At 34.9% G+C, this 24,467-nt stretch overlaps 1 protein-coding gene across 1 annotated transcript in view; it reads right to left on the bottom strand.

Annotated features, from left to right (window-relative positions):
- bt (projectin protein bent) overlaps nt 1-24,467 on the bottom strand; it is a 126,355-nt gene that overhangs the window by 89,137 nt on the left and 12,751 nt on the right. The window contains exons 2-24 of the mRNA XM_076130848.1: nt 14,613-14,850; nt 10,628-10,767; nt 9,262-9,283; nt 8,786-8,948; nt 7,054-7,195; nt 5,992-6,127; nt 5,701-5,904; nt 5,304-5,605; nt 4,536-5,162; nt 4,278-4,450; nt 4,017-4,190; nt 3,538-3,792; nt 3,180-3,296; nt 2,573-2,986; nt 2,049-2,156; nt 1,829-1,939; nt 1,553-1,726; nt 1,358-1,471; nt 1,171-1,272; nt 987-1,085; nt 802-897; nt 210-302; nt 27-119 (exon numbers count right to left, since the gene is read on the bottom strand). Coding sequence (XP_075986963.1) covers nt 27-119; nt 210-302; nt 802-897; nt 987-1,085; nt 1,171-1,272; nt 1,358-1,471; nt 1,553-1,726; nt 1,829-1,939; nt 2,049-2,156; nt 2,573-2,986; nt 3,180-3,296; nt 3,538-3,792; nt 4,017-4,190; nt 4,278-4,450; nt 4,536-5,162; nt 5,304-5,605; nt 5,701-5,904; nt 5,992-6,127; nt 7,054-7,195; nt 8,786-8,948; nt 9,262-9,283; nt 10,628-10,767; nt 14,613-14,785 — 4,032 coding nt within the window. The 5' untranslated portion in view covers nt 14,786-14,850. The remainder of the gene's footprint in view (nt 1-26; nt 120-209; nt 303-801; nt 898-986; nt 1,086-1,170; nt 1,273-1,357; nt 1,472-1,552; nt 1,727-1,828; nt 1,940-2,048; nt 2,157-2,572; nt 2,987-3,179; nt 3,297-3,537; nt 3,793-4,016; nt 4,191-4,277; nt 4,451-4,535; nt 5,163-5,303; nt 5,606-5,700; nt 5,905-5,991; nt 6,128-7,053; nt 7,196-8,785; nt 8,949-9,261; nt 9,284-10,627; nt 10,768-14,612; nt 14,851-24,467) is intronic.

Raw genomic sequence — 24,467 nt, 5'->3', positions numbered from 1 at the left:
ATAATGGAAGTTGGCGAATTGCCTACCTCTGGCGCGGCTTTGTCTTTAGCAGGTTGACGCGATTGCCTCCTAGCTGTAGCCGAAGGAATTTCTTCCTCGGTCTCAGGCTGTTTATCTTCCTATATAATATGTATAACGTTATTAAGATACCATGTTCAATAATATAATTGCTTAGTATGTGCGAGGGGTATAAGTGTGTAAATGTGTACCTTTTTCTTTTTCTCAAGAGGTGTAGGCGTGATTTTCTCGTATTTCTCGAGCACCGGCCGTTCATAATCGTCGATAAATTCTTCTTCAGCAACCTTAAATGTTCAATATGTATGAGTTGTGTGTTCAAAGTTAATTATTATATTAGTAAAACCGAAGAATAGTATAGGACTATAATTTGGATGCAAGAAGAAATTTTGTGTTATGTGTGCATGTAATTTTGTGTGCAGTGGCCAATTTCCCTAAGCAAAGATCTCCAATTAATAGACGCATCAAATACCTTTTCATCGCCGTGCTGGTAGTGCTGGAAATTTTGCAATAACATTTAAGACATAGAGAAGCAAAGCTTGTACAGTGTTTGCCATGCATGCTAAGCTTACTTACTTGTTTACTTTAAATCAAGAGCTGAAATTGCTGAAAAATAACTGCCGCGATAGAGGATTATAGCGTGAATTCCGAAAATAGATTATGCTGCTTGTGTTTGAAACTTAGTTGTTGTGTTATGTATTATAGATTCATCGCGTATTTCAAACTGATTATCCTTAGCTACCAAACTGTTATGTTTAGAGTGTGTGTATTGTGTAGTGTAAGTACCTCTTTCTTTTTGAGAGAGGGCCGTTTTTTAGCTTCCGGTTCGTCTGCTTTCTTAGGCTTAGCCTTTGGTTTATCCTCTGGCTTTTTCTCCTCCTCCTATACGAAAATACACGATTATTTACCTATGCTAAGCTTTTACAAAGATGTTTATATAATGAAAAAAATCGCATTAAAACTTCTAATACCTTGTCCTTAGCGACAGAACGTTTGCGGAGTGTAGGCATTTCGGGTTCAGCTTCCTTTTCCTTTGGTTTTATTTTACCCTTCATCATGTCTACATCCTCCTATTGAAATATATAAACATATTTAGTTCCCTATTTATACGAAACGCGAATTTACGAAATTTTAATAATCTGTCGTAATTTATACCTGGTTTTCGCTAGGACGACGTTTGTCCTTAGGCGTAGGTGTGACCTTTTCGTATTTTTCAAGTTCAGGTTTTTCGTAATCGTCAACAAATCCACGATCGGCCTATAATAAGGTATTTTATTTAGTTTCCTAATAATTCATTATTATATTTTACAAAATTGAACTAACAGAACAAAAGGTATAATACCTCATCAACTCCATTTTGTTTTTTGGTCCTATCAGAAGGAGTTGGAGTCATTTTGTCGTACTTTTCAAGTTCGGGCCTTTCGTAATCGTCCACGAATTCGGCTTGTTCTGCCGGCTTTAAAATTAATAGTCATCGTTATTTATTATTATGAAAAGAAAAATTAATTTGTGTAACAAAATATGAATAAAAAACTACCTTCTTAAGTGGTTTTTTGGTCTTAGCGACCTGTGGTTCTTCGAGTTTAGTTTCCTCAACCTTTTGAGGAGACTTGCCTAGCTTAACCTTAGATAATTCATCAACCGGCTCTTCCGCTTTGGGAAGACCCTTCTTGATGCTTGGTCGTTTTGGTTCAGGCTTTTCTTCTTCGACCTATGCAATATCCGAATTATTTATTATAACGTGTAAAACAAAATTAAATTTGTGATGAATCATACTTTTTATTATTTGAGGTAAAAATGTATGAAAATATACCTTCTTAGCTTCAACTTTAGGTTTTTTCTCTGGTGCAGGTGCCGCTACCGAGGGCTCCTCCTCACTGTCTTGTTCGCTTTTAACACTATCGGCTATAGATGCGCGTTTAGCCTAAATAAATATAGCCGTATTATTTTTTATTCCTATATCTTCATCATTATATTTATTTTTATAGATTTTAACGTAATGTTTGTGTAAGTGTATAGTGTATTGTGTTTACCTTTGGTGTATGTTCCTCTTTAGCTTTTTTATCGAGTGGCGTCGGTGTTATTTTTTCGTATTTCTCCAACACTGGTCTCTCGTAATCATCAACGAACTCGAGCTCTTCCTATATTCAAATAAAGTTTAGCACATCTAGTTAACACAACACACACGACAATAAACGTAAGTTATCACAATCTATAGAACTATATTAATTTATCTATATTTCAGATATATTTTTAGTAATTACCATAATTTTACCACCCAAATAAACCAAAGTCTTATGTGACTTGTTGAATGAATTTTAGATATATAATTTTAGACACATTTTACCAACAACTTAAGCTGCTACGATTCATATAAAAATATATGAATCCACATCCTAACTCTACTCTACATATAGGCTATACTAATCTAATAGCGACACGTAATACGACAATATACAATTTACTACAATTTTCTACTATTCTATCAGTTGTTATGATACATTTTCTCAATGTAAGCTTTATACATAGCATAAAACAGAAGTTCCGTTTCACTTACCTCTACATCCTTCTTAGCAACCACCTTCTTTTTGACAACCTTTTTCTTCTCCTCGACCTTCTTTTTGGCGTCTTCTTTCTTTTCTTCAGCTGGTTCTTCTTTAGGCTTCACTGACCTAAGTTTTGGAATGCCTTCAATCTTCTTTTCAGGTTCAGGTTCGGGCTTCTTCTTTTCAAGTTTTTCTAGAATTGCCTTCTTCTCTTCTTCGGATTTAGAAGCTCTCTTTTCGAGAATCTTTCTAGTTTCTTCGGCTTCAACTTCGACCTTCTTGGCCTCAACTTTAGCCTCAGTTTTCTTGGCCTCAATCTTGACCTCTTGTTTCTGTTCGACTGATACTTCTTCTTTCTTTGATACCTTTCGTACTGATTTCTTTTCTTCAACAGTCTTTTCTTCTTCTTTCTTAGATATTTGTTCCTGCTTTAAAGTAATATTTAATAAACTTTTTGTACTTTAACTGTCAGTGTATTTAGTTGAAGATACTACCAATGATATCATTGGAAAAAAACTTAAGTTTTTAATCCGGTAATATATTAATTTATTCGCTATTAATATATTTTTTGAGGTGAATTATTTTGTTTCGTTGTTTATTTTAGTTGAAATTACTTACCTTTTTCTTTTCTTCGACGTGGTTCTCTTCGATCACGGATTTCTCCTCCACGACCGACATTTCTTCCTCGGACTCCTCAATAACTGTCTCCTCTTCTTCTTCTTCCTTCTTCTTTTTCTGTAATATGTATCAGTATAATGTTAATATACGTCCGTAATTTTGGACCAATCTTGCCAGCCAGAAGACCTGCTATCACGGCGCCTGCGCCTAAACATCATGCATTCCAAGGTAAAATGTGTTTTCAACGTTCATTTTTTATTGTAAGTGTAGTGTTTTAACTTTTAAAATAACAAACATGTAACGCGGAAATTTAAAAGTTAAGTAAAATTACATAACAAAAATAAAATATCTCAAATACCTTTTCCTCTACAAGAGTCAAATCAGCGCTCGACTCATCTTCGCCGAACTCGTTCTTGATCACGACTCTGTAGTTGGCGACGTATTTGGAGGTCACCTTCCTGATGATCAACCTTGCATTGGTGCCATCGAAGGAGGTGTTGACCTCTGAGGAGTCCCTGACCACCGTTGTGTTCTTGTACCATGTGCACCTGCACGACTGGTCTGATGTCTTGAGGACTGCCACGAATTCGGCTTCCTCGTTTTCTTTCCTTGCCTGAAATTTTGGTTACAATAAATACCACGCCTATTTTCACATATATTTTTATAGTGCAGTAATCTCTGTAATATTTTTATAGTTTATATGAGTCGTACAAGTTAAAGAATTAACAAAAGAAACAATATTTTATTGGGTTAATTAAGATACTATAAAACTACATTATTTCGCAGACGCAAAAATGGCATTGATTGTTATATAGTGTGTATTCAAGTGTATCTTACCAAGCTTCTAAGATGTTTGATGATCTGCGGCTTGTCACCCTTCTCTTCGGGGATGTCTGTGATCTCGACAAGCTGCGACATCGCCTCTCCCTTCTCGTTCTTGGCGACCAGCTTGTACGAGCCCTTGTCGCTTTGTGAAATGTTTGAGATTTCCAATTTGACTGTGAATTCGCCCTAAAAATAACAATAAATATTTACATATTGCTTTAAGATTTATTTCTAAATAGATATAAAAGTAATAGTGATTGTATTTTCACTTACTTCTCTTAGAGGTTCGATAAGAACTGTGTGCCTTGAATCCTCTTTGACGGCGCTAGCCTCCTTGAACCATGTGCATGAAGGCGCAAATTTACTTAATACTTTACATTCAACAATAACAGTCTTCTTCTTAACTATCTTAATGATCTTTGGTTTCTCTTTGATAACTGGAATGACTGTAAACAGAGACAACATTTGTAAGTAATGAAGGATAATTTTTAGAGTCATGATATAATTGCTTGAGTTAATTAGTAAACTTACTTTCAATATTGAGCGTAAGATTCGCATTGAGCTCTCCAAGTTCATTTTTAATGTTGCATTTATACAATCCGGAGTCTTCAATACCAGGATCGATCAGTTCCAATATAATAGTGTAGATGTCCTCTTTAACCTCGACCCTGGTTTTAATTTTCGACGAGTCCCTGATTTCTTTCCCCTCGTGGAACCACACGATCGTCGGTCGCGGGCTAGCTTTAACTTTGCATCCCATAATAACTAATTTACCATTTTCCTTGGACTGAATCGTAGGCTTCTCGACGAACGTCGGGCCCTCGCCTTCCGGCTCGGGTTCAGCCTCAATGTTCAAGTTGAGATTAGCGTTGCTTTCGCCAAATTCGTTCCTAACGTGACAACGGTAAGCACCACCATCCGCTGCCGTAGGGTTTGTCAAAAGCAACAATAACTCATAAACGTCCTCGCCCATCTCGGACGATCTCACTTCAATTTTACTGCTAGCCTTGATGACGGTCGTGCCTCTGTACCACGTGACTTCGGCCGCCGGCTTCGCTTTGCACACGCAGCGCATAGTGATGAGTGTGCCATCCTCGTTGGGAATGATTCGGGGTTTCTCCACGAATGATGGTGCGAAACCATTCTCGTCATCCCCACCTGAGAAATTAATCAGTTTTGTTACAACATTGATCTCCGATCACAAGTTCATGCTGCTCGAAAGCTTAAAGCTTTACATGCTTTTGCTACTGTATGCGTACATAATAAAATTTTAATTTTAAGATTTTAGTCCTGTTTTACCTTGGAAATTGAGAGCAATGTTAGCATTGCTTTCACCAAACAAGTTGAAGGCGTTACACCTATAATTGCCCCCGTCTTCCCGCGTGGGGCCTAAAATTTCTAACGTCAAATTAAATGAATCTTTCCCGGTAGCTTTTCTGGACATCTTCATTTTGGCACCATCCCTGATTTCCTTATCTCCGTGGAACCACGTGATGTCGGGAACTGGATATGCTTCTAATATACATTCCATAATAAGTACTTCGCCTTCCTGTCTAATGGTTGGCTTTTTAGGGAATCTCGGTGCTTTACCGTCGGGAATTCTGTTTAAAAGACAAAATGTTTAAATAGCAACCCTAACTATTAGTAGAAGTAAGGCATTATTAGATGTGTATTAATTTCGTGTGTGTCTCCTTACTTAGGTCTGTCTCCACCTTCGAAGTTCAAATTAATTTTCGCTACGCCTTCACCGTGTTTGTTTTTCGCTACAGCCCTGTACTCTCCTCTGTCCGAATTCTCAACGCCCGTGATCTCTAGTCGCGCCATGTGATACAATGTTTGGTCCTCTTCTAACGTTATTTTATATCTACTACTTTCTTTTACCATCTTTTTGCCATGGTACCTGTATCATTGAGTGATATTGTATTAAAACCGTTGTTTGTTTGTTTTTAATTAACGTGAATTGTGTGTTGTAGGAATGGATTCTTACCATGTGATGGTTGGTTTCGGTTTGCCAACACATCGACATTCGAATGTGATTTTGGTACCATCATCCGATTGCCTGATGACCGGTCTCTCCGTAAATGTCGGTTTGATAAAGTCTTCAGGTACGGGCGCTTCGTCGCCTAGTTCATCAATGCACACGTTATTAAAATGTTCATTATTTTATTTTTCACGAAGATTTGCAGCTGCCGTTACACTTTTGTTATCAGATTTAAGATGTTTTCTTTTCTAGTGTATTAAAATACGCAACCAGGTTCATTCAGAGTTAATCGAGGAATGTATAAGAGAATAGATAAATGATAATCGAATAGAATACATAAATAAAATTTAGATTATACGTGTAGGTATAATATTTCTCATTCTACTCTCATTCTTACAAACAGTACGCATGACAGTTGCTTGAGTTATTCTGTTAATTGTGCATTTGCTAAAGCGAAGAGTTTGCAATATTATTACTAACTACAAAAATATTGCCAGGGTGTATTAGTGTTAATTGAAGCACATTTGCAAAAGAAGTGAAATAATATGATAATGATAGATAGAAATATAATTAATAATATAAATAAATAAATTTTAATTTTCAGTGCAATTAAGTGTGTTGTGTAGTGTCAGTAAAAAGTATTTGTTAGTAAGTGTGTAGTGTGTTGATGAACTGTGCACATAAAATTTTTAGATTCAATTTAGATGAAATTAAGAAAACATCTTAATTCTGTAATAAATAATAAACCAATCACAATAATAATTATCTAGTGTATTATGTAGAGTAACTGAAATTCTGAAGGAATTAGTTGATGATTATACAAGCTTTGCTGCAATATCTACGTTTGTAATGACAATAACATCTATCACGTTTACAGGATTAGAGACACACAATAAAACAGCTTTGGTTAAGACAATAAAAAGCGTAACGTCTACATCACTTCAACTTAACATTTCTGTTTTAAATTCACATATAAAATTTAATTTGTTCAAAATTTTAGTTTTGTTGGTAAAAGTATTTCTTGGTATTATTTGTCTTATTCTAGGGATGTTTGTTTCTGATACTCACTGTCGAAGTTCAAGCTGATTGTGGCGTTACTCTCGCCGAGTTCGTTCTTGGCTGTCACCCGATACTTGCCAGCGTCCTCCACGGTAACGTTGTTGATCTCCAATGATGCATAATAGGATTTGGCTTCCTTGCTTACTGTAAGCTGGAAAACGGAAAAGTGAAACAAAATTATTATCTTATTGTTTATTTTTATTACTAATGGGACATTAACGGGTTCAATTTATTTATTTATTATGACTAAATATGTCGTTCAAAAATAATCTAGTTGTTGTTGTTCTATAATTAATCTAAGTACTTCATCGTCCTCTTAAATTCAATAAGGCCCGTAATATCCCGTAAACGTATTTCTTCATTAATCAGATTTTCTTGCTTAAGAATATGAGAATGCCACTGGTCATCTTAAAAACCTGAAGATACTTCTTTCGAAATCTTGAAAAGAAATCCCATCCAATGTATTGCTAACTGACAGCTCAATGATGAGATAAATGTTATGAATAAAGATTTAGGATGAGGAAAGGTCACGGAGTGGGACAGCCGACACCTGGTGTCATCACCGGCCAACTAGAACGGGGTCAAGGCCATTTCTGTGCACTATTAAAACTAGGACATCTTTGACGGCTATTTTATTTTTACTTTCTTTAAAATGTCATTAACGAGCATAGTTTTCGCTCCTTTGCCTTCCTTAGAATCGTATACCTACATAATCGAAAACGCAACTACCGTCTTTAGTAACCATATCTTTTTACGCACGAATTACTTCTGATATTGATATTATTTCTACCAATATTATAATTATTTTGATCAGGATTGCGTATTCCGTAGTATCCACAGAGTTTACATACAGATTACTTCGAATATTGTAATAGAATTGATATAATTTCTATTGGATATAATATAATTATTAGGATCTCCAAATTACCAACTGAATACGAACAAAACACAGTTTATTGTTCTGTACTTGTACAATATGCATTGAGAATGTATATTGTACAACAACAACGGATGTAGCAATTAGTTTCTCAAGCTTTATGCCTTTAGATGTGGTTTCCGTTAATTTTCTCTGTTAAATGCAATTTTGTGGTATTTCGCTACTTATGCTATTTTTCGAGGTATCAAATTTCATTAGTCCGTTGCTAAGTTGTGTACTAAAATTTGTTTCTAGCTTGATTAAAATAAATGTGAGTATGTCAGGTTCTAATTATACGATTGTCTAATACAGTAACAAAGTTTGAGATGACGCATACTTTGCCAATAGTGACTCATTGAATATATTGATACTCTTTGGCTCTTCGTCGAGCACGTTTAATTGATACCTAATCTTATGATGTAATTGCTTTTAGTATTTAACTCCCACACTTAGTATTATATTTGTGTTGCAGAATTTTTTACAAACTACACGAGAAAGTATTTACCATCAGTCATAAATTAACAATGTTACTTTGAACTATACCAATATTCTAACTTCTCGGTTTAAGATTCACAATTCACGCTGTGGTAGCGTCGTATTGACCAATTAATAACAACCTCTAGATACCAACAAACATTAAAATTGGTATAGTTACTTTGCATTTTCAAAGTATTGTGACATTTATATTAGTTGCAGGCAGAATATTATGCAGACGACCAATTGACGTGACTCAAAACGTCCCGGGCTGTAGTTAAATCTTCAATATTTTCATTGCATTTAAAACCCGTTGTAGTAATTATGTTTGTTTATTTGTTCTGAGCCTACCTTATGCCTGGATCCCGGTTTGACTTCCACACCGCTGTGGAACCAGGAGACGTGGGGCACGGGCTCAGCCTCTATGCGGCACTCGAATATTAGCCGCTTGCCGTCATCTTCTTGCCTGATGGCCGGCTTGCGCGCGAACGTTGGCGCTTTACCGTCCACTTGTCTGAAAAATACAGAAATATACCATGTAGTAAACTTTTCTGTGTAAATTATAATGTAAATGTTGTTGAAAATACAGGTACTGTTTTTTTCTACCAGTGAAATGATAAATAGCATATCGCTAATGAACCTGTCAATCGTCTATTAACAATAAAACTCAGAAAAGCTTTTACCGACAGATAATTTCAGCTGTAATATATCTGGATATTGTTTATTATTTTATTTATAGTGAGAGTTAATGTCAAAATTGGTGTCAAGGTATTGGAATTAAATTTGATCTAAATATTGTATTACATTATATAATAAAAGATACTTACTTCTGTTTTTCTTCGTCAGCGGCTGAAAATAAAAACAAGAATGATCAGTTTCAGTGTTACATCAGATACACTTTAAAGTTTTCCAGCAAATGTTTTTATAGTTTCGATTGCATTCGATCGGTTACATGGTTCGTAAAAATAAAATGCAAGAGAAACTTTGAAAATTCAAATTCCGGCAAATATTTGGTAGAATGTTTACAGATTGTAAAACATCTAGCAGACATAAACATTACGGATCATCTCTTAGTGATAACTCTTAAAATATATGAAGCGGATCTTTTCCACAATATACTGTTCAATTCAAATATTTTCATTTCTTTACATTTTCCTTGAAAACTAGTGCTTTTAGATACTTCAGGAATTTAGTTTTTGGTGTTTTGCTTTCATCAGTATGGTATGTAAATTTTTCAGCTATATTGCTAGTTTAGTCTAAGTTGTAGTTTGTCAAACTTGTTTGTTTGATATTTTAGGTCTAAACTTCATGAAACATACTCTTATTTAATTAAATACATATCAACGATTTTAGTTTGACCAATTTTATGTGAGCATTTAACTGCTTGAAATACAAATCTATGTGCGCTAAAATTCGTTCCAGTCGCCTACATGTTTACAATATCCAAAGTTTCGTCATTCGATTGTCGTCACACGCTTTCAGCACTTTCTGACAATCGTGTTGCCAACGCGCATGCGCACAGCTTGGCTCTACACTCCCGAGCGTGGGTTTGCGTTCAACACTACATTTTTTTCTCGTAGACATTTATTTCTGTCTATGACTAATACTGTTATTTGCGAAGGTATTTTTATTGGCCCAGTATTGAGTTACGGACCTATATTGTGACAAATGTTTGTTGTATTTGACACAATGTTTGTTTTGTTCAAATTATTTTGTCATGAATAAAGTCCTGCTGTGTGGGTGGTATAACGATGTGTGATAGCAGTTATATTGCTGTTCGTGAGTAATGAACGACACATTCATTTCGAAATATTGCGCAATTTTTGCGACAATTCTAGACATTATATTTGATACCCAATACCTAGCTTTTCCTTAAAAATCAAATCTTGTCTAATCATTAAAAAAATAACTATAAGCAGTGACACATATGAAACTGTTGTCAGAAATAAACACAGGATAGTGATTAAAGTAACCTAACATTGCTGAACTAAGAGCTGCTTATTTAAAGCAAATCGCAAAGTTTATTCAAGATTGAATGATTGATTGAATTGACTACTGGATGAAGAAGATGCGCGATACTTAAAAAAAACGTCTAATAGACAAAATTGACAAATAACTACAAGAAGATAGACTTATAACAGTATTGACTAGTCTGTAGTCAGACTAAGCTAACATAATTGTAATAGTACTCACGGCTGAAGTTAAGGTTGATGGAAGCGGCCACCTCGCCCATCTTATTCTTAGCCTTAACTTTGTACAGCCCCGCATCGGTCTCGATCACGTCATCTAGTTCGAGCACCACTAGGAACTTGTTATTCGCGATGCTCTGGATCCTGTTGACAATGGAAACAAACATCAATATATTGTAATAGTGAAAACTAGAGTACTAGAGGCCGCCTGCGTCTAAGTCCGCTTGGAAACCCTTCCCTTATAAACCCTGATCCCTCGTAGACTCCTGGATAAAAAGTAGCCTATGTGTTATTCTGGGTCTTCAGCTACCTGCACACCAAATTTCATAGTAATCGGTTCAATGGTATTTGCGTTTAAGCGCAAAGTAAAATCTTTTGCATTTTTAATATTATAGTAGGATTGTAGGCGGATATTCTAATATGGTTACTGAAAAATACGATTTTCCTTGTGAGATCATCTTTTTAGTAGTTGGATCATTTGTACCGCAGGAAGACAATTTTATAGGTTTTCATTGTGAAGCCTAAACATATTTTGTAATGGTTGTCTGTTTATACATGAAACTGGGCATGTTTAGGTCATTAATAACTTAAACAAGAATGATTTAATAAGATACTTTACGATCATTCCAATAATTATAATCAACATACATTTACAAGTAAAAAGAAGAAAAATGGGATTTTCTAAGAAAAGTTTATTGGCCTCGACGAGCAAGATAACCAAGACAGCATTACAGTTGAAATATTCGCAAGTGTAAAATCTCACGCGAAACACGCATTAATTAATGAAGTGACAGATGGTCATCTCATCGTATGCCAAGACTTGGATGACGCGTTTCCTCCAGTTTACGTTACAGAGCATGCTCATTCAAACCGTCTATTATAAAATACTGACATCCCGGATCAGCTTCTTGATAAAATTAAAATGGATAATATAATATCAAGAATTTATCATTAAAAGTGATGCAGGCAAAACTTGGGAACTGAATTAAAATAGCCCATGATGAATAGCTCCCAGATTGGACTGGATTACAAGAAGTGGGTCGCTCGAGGTATTTGTAAACTACCCTGACTTATTGCAATGTTTCCTTTGCCTACTACAGGCCGAGATTTATTGGTTCAGGATGAAGGAAATATTTAGCATTTAAAATTAAATCGGATTCAGTCATAAACTGTACGTGAAAGTCAAAACACGGAAACGGTGGTTTGAGTTTGAATTTAATGTAATTGCTTTTTATAAAATGTTTTGGTTTGTGTTTAAAATATGTTAGGGGAAGACAAATCTATCCGTAATAAAAAAGCACTTCCGCCGAGAGAAAAAAAAGATAAGATTTTATCAATTATTTTTCTTTTACTACAGTCTATAAGGCTATCTATTTATTTTAAGTCCAAAAATAATTTTAGACAATGTTAAAGTCGTATTTTCCTCTGAAAAACATGCCACTCATTCAAATTCTCTACAACATCTTACGTAAACATATCTACTTTACATTTAATATTCCCTATAACAGTACCATGGAATGTACAGTTTACTATGTTATTTACAAAAACATACAGTGTTTATGTTTTTGAGGGAATTCTCGCAAGGTCGCCATCTACTTCCTCTGCTACGCCATAAAATTTCAAATAAATAGGATGTTTCAACTACGTAATAGTTAGTAAAGTTTGCATGTTTATCCTCTTCCTACTAGTAGGTACATTATGTAGTTTTATAATTTTAATTCCTCCCTGATGAATTATTCAGCAATTGTAGGCATTTGTAAGTATCCCCGATTATTAAGTTACCAAATTTGTGTTAATGCCCCTTAGTAGATTAAGAAGCAGAAATACTTAAACATAATATTCTCTATATTTTAATTAACGGACCGGAGTTTATGTTTTGCTATCCTCAAAACATACTGTAGTTGATCGATTTAACTGCAACGTATGTTCAACTGTAAGTTCATATTAGTTACATTCTTCTATTTGATTGTTTATTTCTAGTAACAATAGAAGCAATCATTCAAAACCACTTCCTATTACATGTTTACGTAGCTATAACTCAATTCAAGTATCTTACATCACACAAATGCGTAACACATTCTCGCCTCATTACCCTTCGCTTTGAAGTCAACAATAAATTTTATTTTTGAATGCCTTGCATATGCTTGACATTGGCACACAAAAACTTCATACGATTTTATCTCTATCAGTTTTTCCGAAATATTTCATAAACTACCAACATTTGGATAGGTCTCAAGACTCATACCATTAACCGATTAAGAGAAAAGATAATATTTTCAAAGCAATAAAGCAATGAGATTATGAGGCATACTTTTAATGTGGTCAGCTTTGAAGAGTACTTTTAACGTAGTTTTGAGGTCATCTTTTGCTAATAGTTTTGTGTAGTGCTTCTAAATCAGAGTAGCTTTGAGCGTCTATTTTATTTGTTTCATTTAAAATTCTGACATCTACCAAAAGTAAACAACAAGTATTTATGGTGTAAAATTGTTTCACTCGAAAAATTACGTTCTTGATTTACAACCGACTTGAAAAAATGAAGGAAGGTCTCAAATATTCCTTTCCTTTTTTGATACGAGTACATCGATTGTGATTTCAGCCAGCTCTAACAATTTAAACTTAAGCCCTACACATTTAATTTTTATGAGGTTGTCTTAAAGCTATCCAAGAACTTTTTTATGTTCAGCAGCTGATCCACCACAACGCTTTCCATCTCTCAGTCTTACATATTTATTACATTGCTGTGTGTATTTATTACATAAGCTGGGATTAAGCGATCACTGCCATTTGCTCGCGATGCGCATAATCCAGACTCTTTATGATCTTTCTGTGCTGGAATTTGTTTTGTCTTGTCAGTATCGTCTAGTGGGACAGGGTTGTTCACTTTATATTGTTCGTGTATTATTTTATTATTAACATTTTGTACTTTCGTATCTGTGAAATTTCTGGGTCTTTGGTTTGTACTATTTTGATATAAAAGAATAGCATATCAACAGAAACTGTATATAATGTTGGCGACTCAAACATAAAACAGCTTGCAAGAAGTATCTTTTCGGGAGATAATAATCCTGCAGTATTCGGATCTCAAAAATATGGGTGGAGCCGAAGAGGATATTTTTAGAGAATTTATGTGGCGTTCTGTTTCTAGACCCGTAAGGCAAAGCTAAATTAAATAGAGTCAAATTGTCAGTCGATGTTTATATTTTAGAAACTAATTCCATTTCCTTTAAATTGTATCTTTAGTCTCTAGTAACTGAATAAATAATATAGCGTCAAAGGAAATTGAAATGCGTTGCATCCCTAAACAACCTATCATCAACTGCAACTATTAAAAGCAAACCACATACAACAGACGATCTACGAGACCCAGACAGACAGACTCACAATGATTTTAATACACGAACACCAAGAAATCTCTATTCCTCATTAAAATATTAATAGACATGCGAACTGTGTGCCAAGTGTGTCGGGCTGAACCGACCGGTCCGATCACATCAAAGGGATGCTTGGGCCAAACAAATAGACACGCAAACGATACCGAACGTTGACCCAATAGATTTGGATATGTCGCGCCTTGTTAGAAGGTGTGACATTGTTCGGGTGGGTTGAAGACTGGATGCTTTTGAGTGACGTTTACAAATTAAAGAACAGATGGAAATGTAATTGATTTTGATAATTTTTGTGTTTGATGACTGTAGGGCCTTTAGAAAGAATGGAAATCATTATAGTGATTGGCAATTTTTACCGTTCATCTTTAAAGGAATATCGCATTTCGGTCTTTTATGGTAGATTATGCATTACAGTCCAAAACGTAAAAAGTCTACTTTTAACTTACTTTTTACATATTATCTTCTATGACAAGCTCGAAGTTAGTAGGTATTGTAATTTTTGTTATTTATCATAATTGATAACTGAACCAATGTACGCTGCTAGTCTGCGTCTGTGTACATTGTGGACTTAGTTAGGTTGGAATATAACAAATAGAAACTTACTTAAACGTGGTCCTTCCATCTTCTTTGAGCAGTTCATCGCTCCTAAACCAGCAAATCTCCGGTTTGGGCGATGCGACCAACTGGCACTCGAAGACGAGTTTGTTGCCATCGTCTTCCTGGCGCAGCTGGGGCTTCTGTGTGAAGCTAGGGGCTAAATCGTCGGTCACCCCCATTGCTAGCTTTAGGTCATTACGATCGCGGCCGGACCAACACTGCCGCTCTGATGGTACGCTTCAACCTGGACAACAGAAAAAATACGTAAGTTTTTTGCGTCGTTATTTCTTGCTGTTATATTGTTGGGTGTTTCTTCTATGTCTATAGCCCTGGTCAATATGCCATTCAATGTAATGTTAGTGGTTGCAGTTAATCAGCCTAGTATCAAGAAAGATGTTTAAATTCTTGTATCGTTTTGAAATCGACTTGGTTTGATGACAGTTCAATGCTCTCATCAGCTCTCATCTGCAGCTGCTGATGACAACACCAATGGTATTTTAATTCTATAGAAACTTGCATTCCAGAATACATGTAAAGTCACATGCAGATAATATAGTACATTTTTACTCATATAAGCGTTTGGCTAAATGTCACGTGGCTCCAGATATGTTAGTAAAGTAACTTGCATAACTATAGAAATTTTCAATTTAATTCAATTCAATGTATCCTTTATTTCGTAAACTTTGTACAAAATAGTAGAAAATATGGTCATAATAACTTCTTTTAACGTTCCGGAAAGATAGTTGTTAATTTTGAGATAATAGCTTATATTGTATTATGGTCACATAACTCTTTTACCGTTTCGGAAAGATGGTTGCTAATTTTGGAGATAGTAGCTTCACTTGATTAAAAAAATATTCGTTTGGATATTTTTATAGAATTATCAATATCATTTTTAATGTCATGACTTTGTAGAGTATCATGCATGTAAGAATAGACAGTCCTATCATATTTTCAGGCATTGGTCATGAAAATGACTAAAGGTCTAATTCCGGTGACAAAGTCGTGAGTAACCAACATCCACCTGCTGACACGCTAACGCCTGATGTGAACACAAATCTGTCAACAGGATTTGATGTATAGGGCAGATAGTTTAGAATATCAAATCATAAATTAATTATATTTGTGATCATTATCATATCAACCTGAATGTACGAGTACATATATCATAATGAAATTATGAATCTACATTGATTTAAATTAAAAATATTCTTGGTACATTTTCGATGAATTATATTCTGATTCAAAAATCTAATAATATTATTAGAAAACATACAAATGGAAAGAAAAGTTAGTAAGAATGGATCACTCGTCTTTAACATAAGACGTGAGTCAGCTGATCTGACGTTACTTTCTTTCAAGATTACTATACTAGCTTACATTGTACTATTTTGGAGATTCTCAAAAGCTTTCTATCAATCTAACTATCTATTCAGCTCATTCTACCCACAGTTGAGTATAGGCATCTCCACTAGTTGCAGTTAGTCCCCTGTTCTTCCAAGAACACCATCAACTTATTACAAATACTAGTTGCTGATGGCGAGTACATGACCGACCCTTTGGATTGCAAATCCAATAAATTTACTTTAGACCTTTACTTAATTTCGTTTATCAAAGTTCAGGATTTTTTCTTTCTAAAGAACAATGCGAGCTACTTGTAGATATTTAAATCTTTGAGTTTTGTATTTATTCTACCGTTTTGTCTTGCACGTCACAGTGACGTTGTTCCCAGTTTTTATGTTAGCTAGATTTGTTTTAATGTCTTGTTAAAATGTCGTAAACGACACAGATGTTAGTGTCTCGATGAAAGTTGTTTCCGGTGAAGATGACCGAAGCCTGAGTAGTGATAATGACATAGCTATCCAATATAAAAAATTACGTACTAAAACTTTCAAATACTTTTATGAAGAAATTACTTGGCGAAAGTTGAAATCGTTAATATGAATTTTGATTTATAGGTTTCTACTGAGATGGTTTTTTTATGACATGAACGTTTGAAAGTTTCGAATGGTTTCAAATACATTTGCCAGTAGTGTCAGTGCGAGTGTAGTTTAGAATGTGACATAATTATGATAGACGAAAGTGTATCTTAAATATTGAAATACTTCGAAAATGAGAGCATACATTTGACATATTAAATTAATTAACTGACTCAACCAGTCAGCTGTCACGATCATTAATATTATCAGCCTGAAAACCATACATCAAGTATCATCGGTGAGAAGCGAAGTCGGCCACTCGAGAACCAATTCACAGTGTGAGTCACAGAGCGCGGTCAGCGCCATCAACACTGGCAAGGTGAAGTGTAACCGAGTGGGTGTCCAGTGTTCATATTTTCACGAGTGTGAACGAAACGAAAGAGTCTCGGTCTATTTCTGTAACCACCGAAGGCCTCTGAAGCTCGACTCGCGGCGAACGCTCCGCGAAGAAATTTTATAACTTGCAACCGTAACTTCCTCTGATTACCTAACCGCTCTCGTTTTATTTCCATTTTAACGATGCATTTCCATACTGAAGAACCCACTCGAACGCTCCAAATATACTTTTGTCGTTACGTATTTTATAGCTGTATTAAATTCTATACACCTACAGCGTCCATGGCATACCACAAGGCTGCATACTTGCACCAGTGATGGGCAATTGGTTTCAACATCACAGATAAGCTTTATTTTATAGTTTTAAATTACCTTTGATGCTAGTAGTAAAATTAAGTAAAGTAAAGATAACATACCAACAGAAAAAAAACAGCAACTAATCCAATAGTTTCACGACACACTCAGTCAAAACACATACACATAAAAGTACGAAATACTGTTTAAGTAAGACGTTCGAGAACTTGACGAAGCTTTTAAGAAACTGGATTCGTCAGAGAAATCGGGCAGTTTGGTCGCCGGCGGCGGGACGCGTCGGGTCGTTTTCGAAATCGTAACTAAACTATGAAAATTTTGGCGGCTGGCCGAGGCGGGCGGGCGGAATTCGCGTGGGCGAGTGCAGGCACCGCCATAGGTTGGATAACTGACTCGTCATACGTGACGTCGCCGGTGCAGAGGTGTTTTCCGCTGAAGATAGAAGCTGATCTAATGGCATCTATTGTTGCAAATATTGGGATAGGGTTTGGGCCAGCAATAATGTGTTTAATAGGTGTGGGCGTCACAATTCAAATTAGCTCGCAATTAATCGTAGTGTTATTTTTGCACATTTTCCTTTTCGATCGTGAATGAGTAGTACTTGATGGTCATAAGCTTGTAGAGGATTATGAATGAAAATCTGATATTTTTATGAATTATTTTTTATATCCATAAAGAAATTTCCTAGTGACTCTTGTATTTTCTTAAAAAAATGGCGCGATGATCGGGTTCAAAAGTGAGAGAAACAGTTTTCGAACTTTAGTTTATTCATATTTATGCATGTAAACCTAATTTTATGCGCCTAAATATCATATAAAATAATGTATAAATATGTTTGTTTCGCAGCCCATGATTCTGACAAACAAGTGGCTCCGGTTTTATTATAGTTCATAAATCAGTTCATGTCGTAAATTTTTCTTCGGAGTTTGTGGACTCCCTTGGCAACTGGAGAAGTCAGGTGACCGATAAATCAGCAGGTGGATTGTGTCAACAAGTAAATGCTGGGAGCTTCGTGATTGATGAACCGAATGTGCTCAGAGACAATGACGGATCGCGGTTTTATTAGTCAGGCGTTGCACTCGCTTAAATTTAATGAGAAGGGCAACAACCAGGGTCAAATAGTAAATGCAATGTAGTTTTTCTGCAGACGCCATTTATTTCACTTGTAATTCGAAATAAACTGTTCAAGCATTTAATCTTGCCACTAATTACTGTCATTGCTAACGTCAGAGTACATGTTTTGAATAGGTAAAGTAATTAATTATGTTTTAAGACAGTTTCGTGTTGGAACTAAAATTGCGATAGGTTATATCGAATATATAAGACTGGTAATGATCAGTCTGGGGCCAAATTTTGAATAAATATTTCCTGTTTCATTAAATTCTGGATGTAATCTGTATTATCTGGGATATAACCAGCCGAAAATAAAAGTTAAACAAAATACGCCAGTCAATCAAGACACGAAAAACAAATACAGTGGCGAGATGAATGAAGCAAAATTCTCTGGTTAATAAATCTTAGGTTTCTTCCGCTATTTTCGCTAGGCCGGTATGTGATTTAATAATTTTATTACTGCTCTATATTTATCATGACTAACCGTTTTGATATTTTTCAGAGCCCGATTAAATTTCTAGCGTCATTAAATTATTTGTCACAACAAAGTCAACACTTATGAGATATTGCTAGTAGTAAATCTGCAATATAACATTATTATTATTAATATATTTGTATGTATAATATCAGGCCCGATATACCCGAAAATGTAAGCAGAGGTGTATGAATAATACCACGTTTTTCGACGAACAATGTTATACATCTAATAGGCAATAGGTGAATGGCAAAAAACTGGTCTCTATTCTAATAAAAAATCTATACAGAAGACTAATAACACCCTCTTCCACCCGAAAATCGAACCAGAGACCTCGTAATCAAAAGTATCATTCAAAACATTAGCATCAGCTTTGCTACTTTTCTCTCTTTGTATTTTCAAAGGAACTGCGAATGATTTAAACAATATTGCTCACAACATCAAAGTGTGTATCACAGGGATCATCATTAATTGGCCTGCTATTATCATATTAAAGCTTGAATGGATTGTTAGATCACAGGAAAACTATTTCAAACATCGGTAGGTAGCTTGCAAATATATGCTCTACCCACATGTTGGATAATTCAGTTGGTGCGACATAACATCCTGTTTGAAGTGTAAGGCTTGCTACAAATACATATGTTCGATTCGGCACGTTCGGTTCGCCAATATTGTAGAACAACAAAACCGACTCGACTCACTTTTTCGGTCTTTGCCAATTGAGTTCATCTACACATATTTGGTTTTGCCGCCCGGCTAGAACGATTAATGCCGAACGAATATGTGTGTAGCAAGCATAAGGTGGCAAAACCGAATATTTGTAGATGAATGTTCGGTTAAAATACTGCGAGAGATCGCCACAATTGGATATTTAAACCCAATTTTGACGGTCGGACCTGAAGAGACTACTCAATCGGTACAAGCCGAAAAAGTGCAGTAATTGCTTCGAGTAGGTATTGTTGTTCGTTAATTATTGTCGAACCGGACGTGCCGAAGCGAATACGTGTGCAGCAAGTCCAACTTTTGTGTTATGACGAAATCGTTCAGGTTTGAATACTTAGTATAGTTTATTGGTATGCTAAGAACGTTTAAGTGTAGCCAAATATCGTGATGAATGTTATTACGAAATATATTTTCATTCAGCTGTGGCATTTCTGTTATTTTTTCACCGGATGCACTTTGTATTATGATATCTATGCGTTTAGTCAGTATCGTTATTTTGACAGCTTCCTGCATATTTAATGTTAAATATTTTTGGAGAACCTCTTGTTATTTTTACCTACAAATTTTGTCTTAAAAAAACATTATAATAGGTAACTGCAATAACGATGCAATAACTTAAATATTACACCGGCTGTATGAATCTAACACGACATAATAATATTATTATTATATTTTAGATCCGTTGATCATATGAAATACTTACTACTGATATGAATCTGTGTTCTTTGCGTTCATCTGTTAACAACTAATCATTATCTATAAATAAATAATTTAAAACTAGTTTATATTTGAAAACATCACCATTTTTCTCGTTTAACAAAATCAACAGTATCACTGAATCTATCATGTTTAAAGAGCAAATAGTAAAAAGTATTTTTAAATGAACCGTCTTCAGGTTATTTATCTTCATAAGTAACTGGATCTTTTTTCTAAATAGTTAAATAGATCAACTTCAATCTTCAGCCAATGTTTGTACATGGACTGTGATGTGTAAACAACTAATCAATTACTTTACCGCTGGGTGCCTTTTTGGCGCAGTCGGTAGTGTATTCGAATGCTGATCATGAGGTGTCGGGTTCGATTCCCAGGCAGTGTACTATTGTTTACTTTTCAATATTTTATTAAAATTTTATTCATGAGTCTTTTTCTATTATAATGAGCCTGTATCGTCCCACTGCTGGGCAAAGGCCTCCCCCATAGCTCTCCACTGCAAGCGATCTCCGGCGGTCTGTACCCATTCTGCGTTATAGGAGTCAAGCTCGTCTCTCCATCTGTTTCTAAAACATTTCTCCGAATTTTTAAAATTCGTAAAGTACAATTGGTATTTTCGAAACCATTTCTGAATAGTAGCCCGGAATTCTATGAAACAGCCCCTATTCTATGGGACTAATATTGTTAATGACGAAACGTAGGTATATTTCATACAACTCTGCCTACACCTTTGGATATAACAGAAATTATGTACATATGTATGTATGTGTGTATGTAAGTATGTATATCAATTACTCTGTTCCCGAGATTTGGCAAGCTGAGTGCGCACGCGCCGGTCTCCGTGCGCGATACGACGTTATTAAGCGGTGCATGAGTCATGCACTTAGCTTGAGTAACATGTTAAGTGTGGCTTTGTTGTTCAACGACTCGTAAACTCTCGATTTATGCTTGTATTATCGAAAATGTGTTGGCATGTTCGCTGTTACATGAATTGTAAGGCGCTAAGGAAATCCTTTTTCAACTGAGCTTTTGTGCGAATGATTGTTGTATTATTGTTTATTTTTAATTATGTAGGGTAAGTACATCCATAGTATCACGACTTTTTCCCACAAGGGTAGGCAGAGATCAAATAACGCCAATAAAAACTTCCCTTGTCTCATTATAATCCATACATCTTGTCATACAGGACCGCCGGTGACGAGTACTAACGAGTACGCGACAAACTTGCATAGGTACTTTTATGCGCTTATGTATGCTTATGGAGACTTTTTTTGGTTCTCATAGATACGTCTCTTAATTTTACATATTTTTTTTAGTATCAATTCTTTCAGTTTCAACTAAATATATGTAAATTATCTTACACTTGACCACAACTAAATATGTTTTAATAAACATTTCCCCTGGAAAATATAACAGCAGATATATTTGGTGTAACCTAAAATGAGGGAGCTTTGAAATATTTAGGATAGAACAGATGTTGCCCATTATTATTAACTGCTCGGCCAGCTGCGTGTCATAGGTTTTGATTAAAGTCATAATTAAATTAATCGTTCGCTAATAAATCAGGTGTGTAGTACATCAAGTAGCACTCAGAGAACATACTTAAATTATACGTAATTACTGAGTTTGTGATTAATTTTAATGTTTTATGTTTAACTAGTGACGATTTCTGGTTTATGCCTGCTCCTAAAAGAACAAGGCGAGATTTTATGTATACGTGTATATTTAATGTTTTCTTAAAAATAAATAAAATAACGTTAGGAACGGGAAAACAGATTCGTTTTCTCGATATTCTAGTCAAATATATTAAAAGATTGTCATTGTTTCGTTATAAGACACAGACAATTTCACTACTGAAGATCGCCCAACAGCTGTTCAAATAGAGAAGTGAAATTATTGTATTTCTATACCAGGGCGCTTTCGTACTATGAGACATAGAACATGGGAGAGCCCATGAGTTTCAAATCTCTCTGTACTTCACAATCCCGCATATTATATATGGAACGTGTCCAACTCTACTAAACCTCGCTGATACATTAGTGTAAAATTATGAAAGCTCTTTAGATGTAAACTATATATTATTTAGAATAGAATTATCAGAACTCGATTTAATTGTTACCATATTGTAATTACGTAAGTACATGTAAACGAGATCTACGTATACTTACTTCTAGAAAAATCCGAAATACTGAAAGAGCTTTTGGTGTAACTAAATGCAATAGAGGATAGTAGACCCAAAACATGACTCTCTAGTCTCTAGAATTGGGGGCCAATTTCGTAGAGTTTTAAGAGGCGACGGAAAAATAAATTGTTCGATGTTTTTCACACTTATTATAACTAAACGCTCATAGTAATTTTTCGAGTAAATTCATCTGACGAATAGAAAATCAGTTGGAAAGAAATCAAATTAGGAACGTCATACTATCGATTTCAATTCCATTGCAAACACATCAGCAAGTGAAATAGATCTAAACAAAACAAACCCGTCACAAGTAACTGACGCGAAAAATATTTCTGAAAATAATAATGATTGTAATACTATTTTAGATAGTATTACTAATGATTCAGTCTGTCACCCAATTAGCCAAATAATGTGTGACGAGGATAATTAGCCGCAAGTACGAACGTAGGTGGATATTCGTTGTTGACGCTTAAGACAACCGTCATCAGCTGTTTGTTAAACAATTTGAAGTAAATATGGAGCCAACATCGAGATAATATTTTTGTAAATGCTTCACATGTTTTTGTCGTTTCTAATAGCGCCTGCTATGAATAGATGTGTAGGTTTAGCTAAAATTAACTAGCTATATCATAAACATGATAATTAATTTAGTTTTCTTTTATCCATCCATCTTGCATAATAATATATAGTAGTTTTGTTATGAAAGACAGTTTCGAGCTTGGATTATAACCCCAGGCTTTATAGCCAGGCCAAAAACTGTTGAATTTGATAAATTTTGATTAAAAAAAACAGTCTTTTCCACAACAAAAATCGAATTACTTTTCGAACCACCTAAAAAAAATGAAAATTTAAAAACAAATTAAAATACAACTTTCAGTTCCAATTTAAATAAGTTTAGTTTAGTTATTGAAAGCAATATAATAGTTGATATAAATGTGAGAAAAGCAACAGTAAAATTTAAACAAGATTAATCTGGAGCTGATGATAGAAATAAACATTTGCAAACACAAAATAAAAAGACTACTAAATCATATCTCAACCACGCTGGTCTTAAATTATTCTATAACGGTATGGTAGTAGATCAACAAGATATTTATAGAAGTATCAGCAACCAGTAAGAGGCAGAAATAGACAATGATGTATGTACAATACATCTCGCCTACACAATGCACTTATAAACATCTTTAAGGGCAACTATTTCCAATTTCACCTACAAGTTGCTACGTAGTTTTTGACACCCGAGGCTCTGCTCCTATTACTTTAAAGAAATTGGGATGTAGAGAATATTCTACGAAAATTTAGGGTAATTTTAATTATAGAAATAAGTAGCTTGCATAAAAAGCTAGCGACAAGTTCAGTTTTCCTATTCTTGGATCTATAATATCGCAATGAATAGAATTAGTAGCATTTCAAATAGAGTACTTGACCTTTAACATGTCCATTTCTTTCCATTTTAAAGTAACCTCTGTATTCAAAAGTAACCCCGTTCTACCGGTAATTCACATTGATACAGGCATAATAAAGATTTATAAATGGTTTGTTTTATGCAACATCTGTATAATTTGTCTTTACATAGTGTTTAGTAACAATGTATTTAACTGTATTTTTTTGGTTTCATAATCTTATCTTAATTGGTTATCTTAAATCGTTGCTTCTATTGAAGTTTTGTGTCTACCTCGCATTATACGTGTACATAAAACCCGAAGGAACTCATTTTCAATTAAATGTTATTGGCGAATGGCGATGTATATCATTTTTCATGTCATTATGGGATCGTTTAGTAACGAGTCAATTGTTGCTTTGGTGATCAGCATTTCATCCAACATTAGCATGAAATTCAAAGAATTGCTGAATTTTGGCGTAAGTCGCTTGAATGAAAAGCCTCATGAACTAAATTCAGAAATGTCAAGTATGGTAATTTGAAACACGCGTAGGATGATACTTGGTAATGATTCTAAATGCATGTGACATATTTGAAATAACTCGACGCTTACGGATTTGATAGCTCGTGATGTCGAGATTTCTGATAC

Source organism: Anticarsia gemmatalis, chromosome 25 (assembly GCF_050436995.1).
Source record: "Anticarsia gemmatalis isolate Benzon Research Colony breed Stoneville strain chromosome 25, ilAntGemm2 primary, whole genome shotgun sequence".
NCBI lineage: Eukaryota > Metazoa > Arthropoda > Insecta > Lepidoptera > Erebidae > Anticarsia > Anticarsia gemmatalis.
This window is presented reverse-complemented; position numbering and strand designations above follow the sequence as displayed.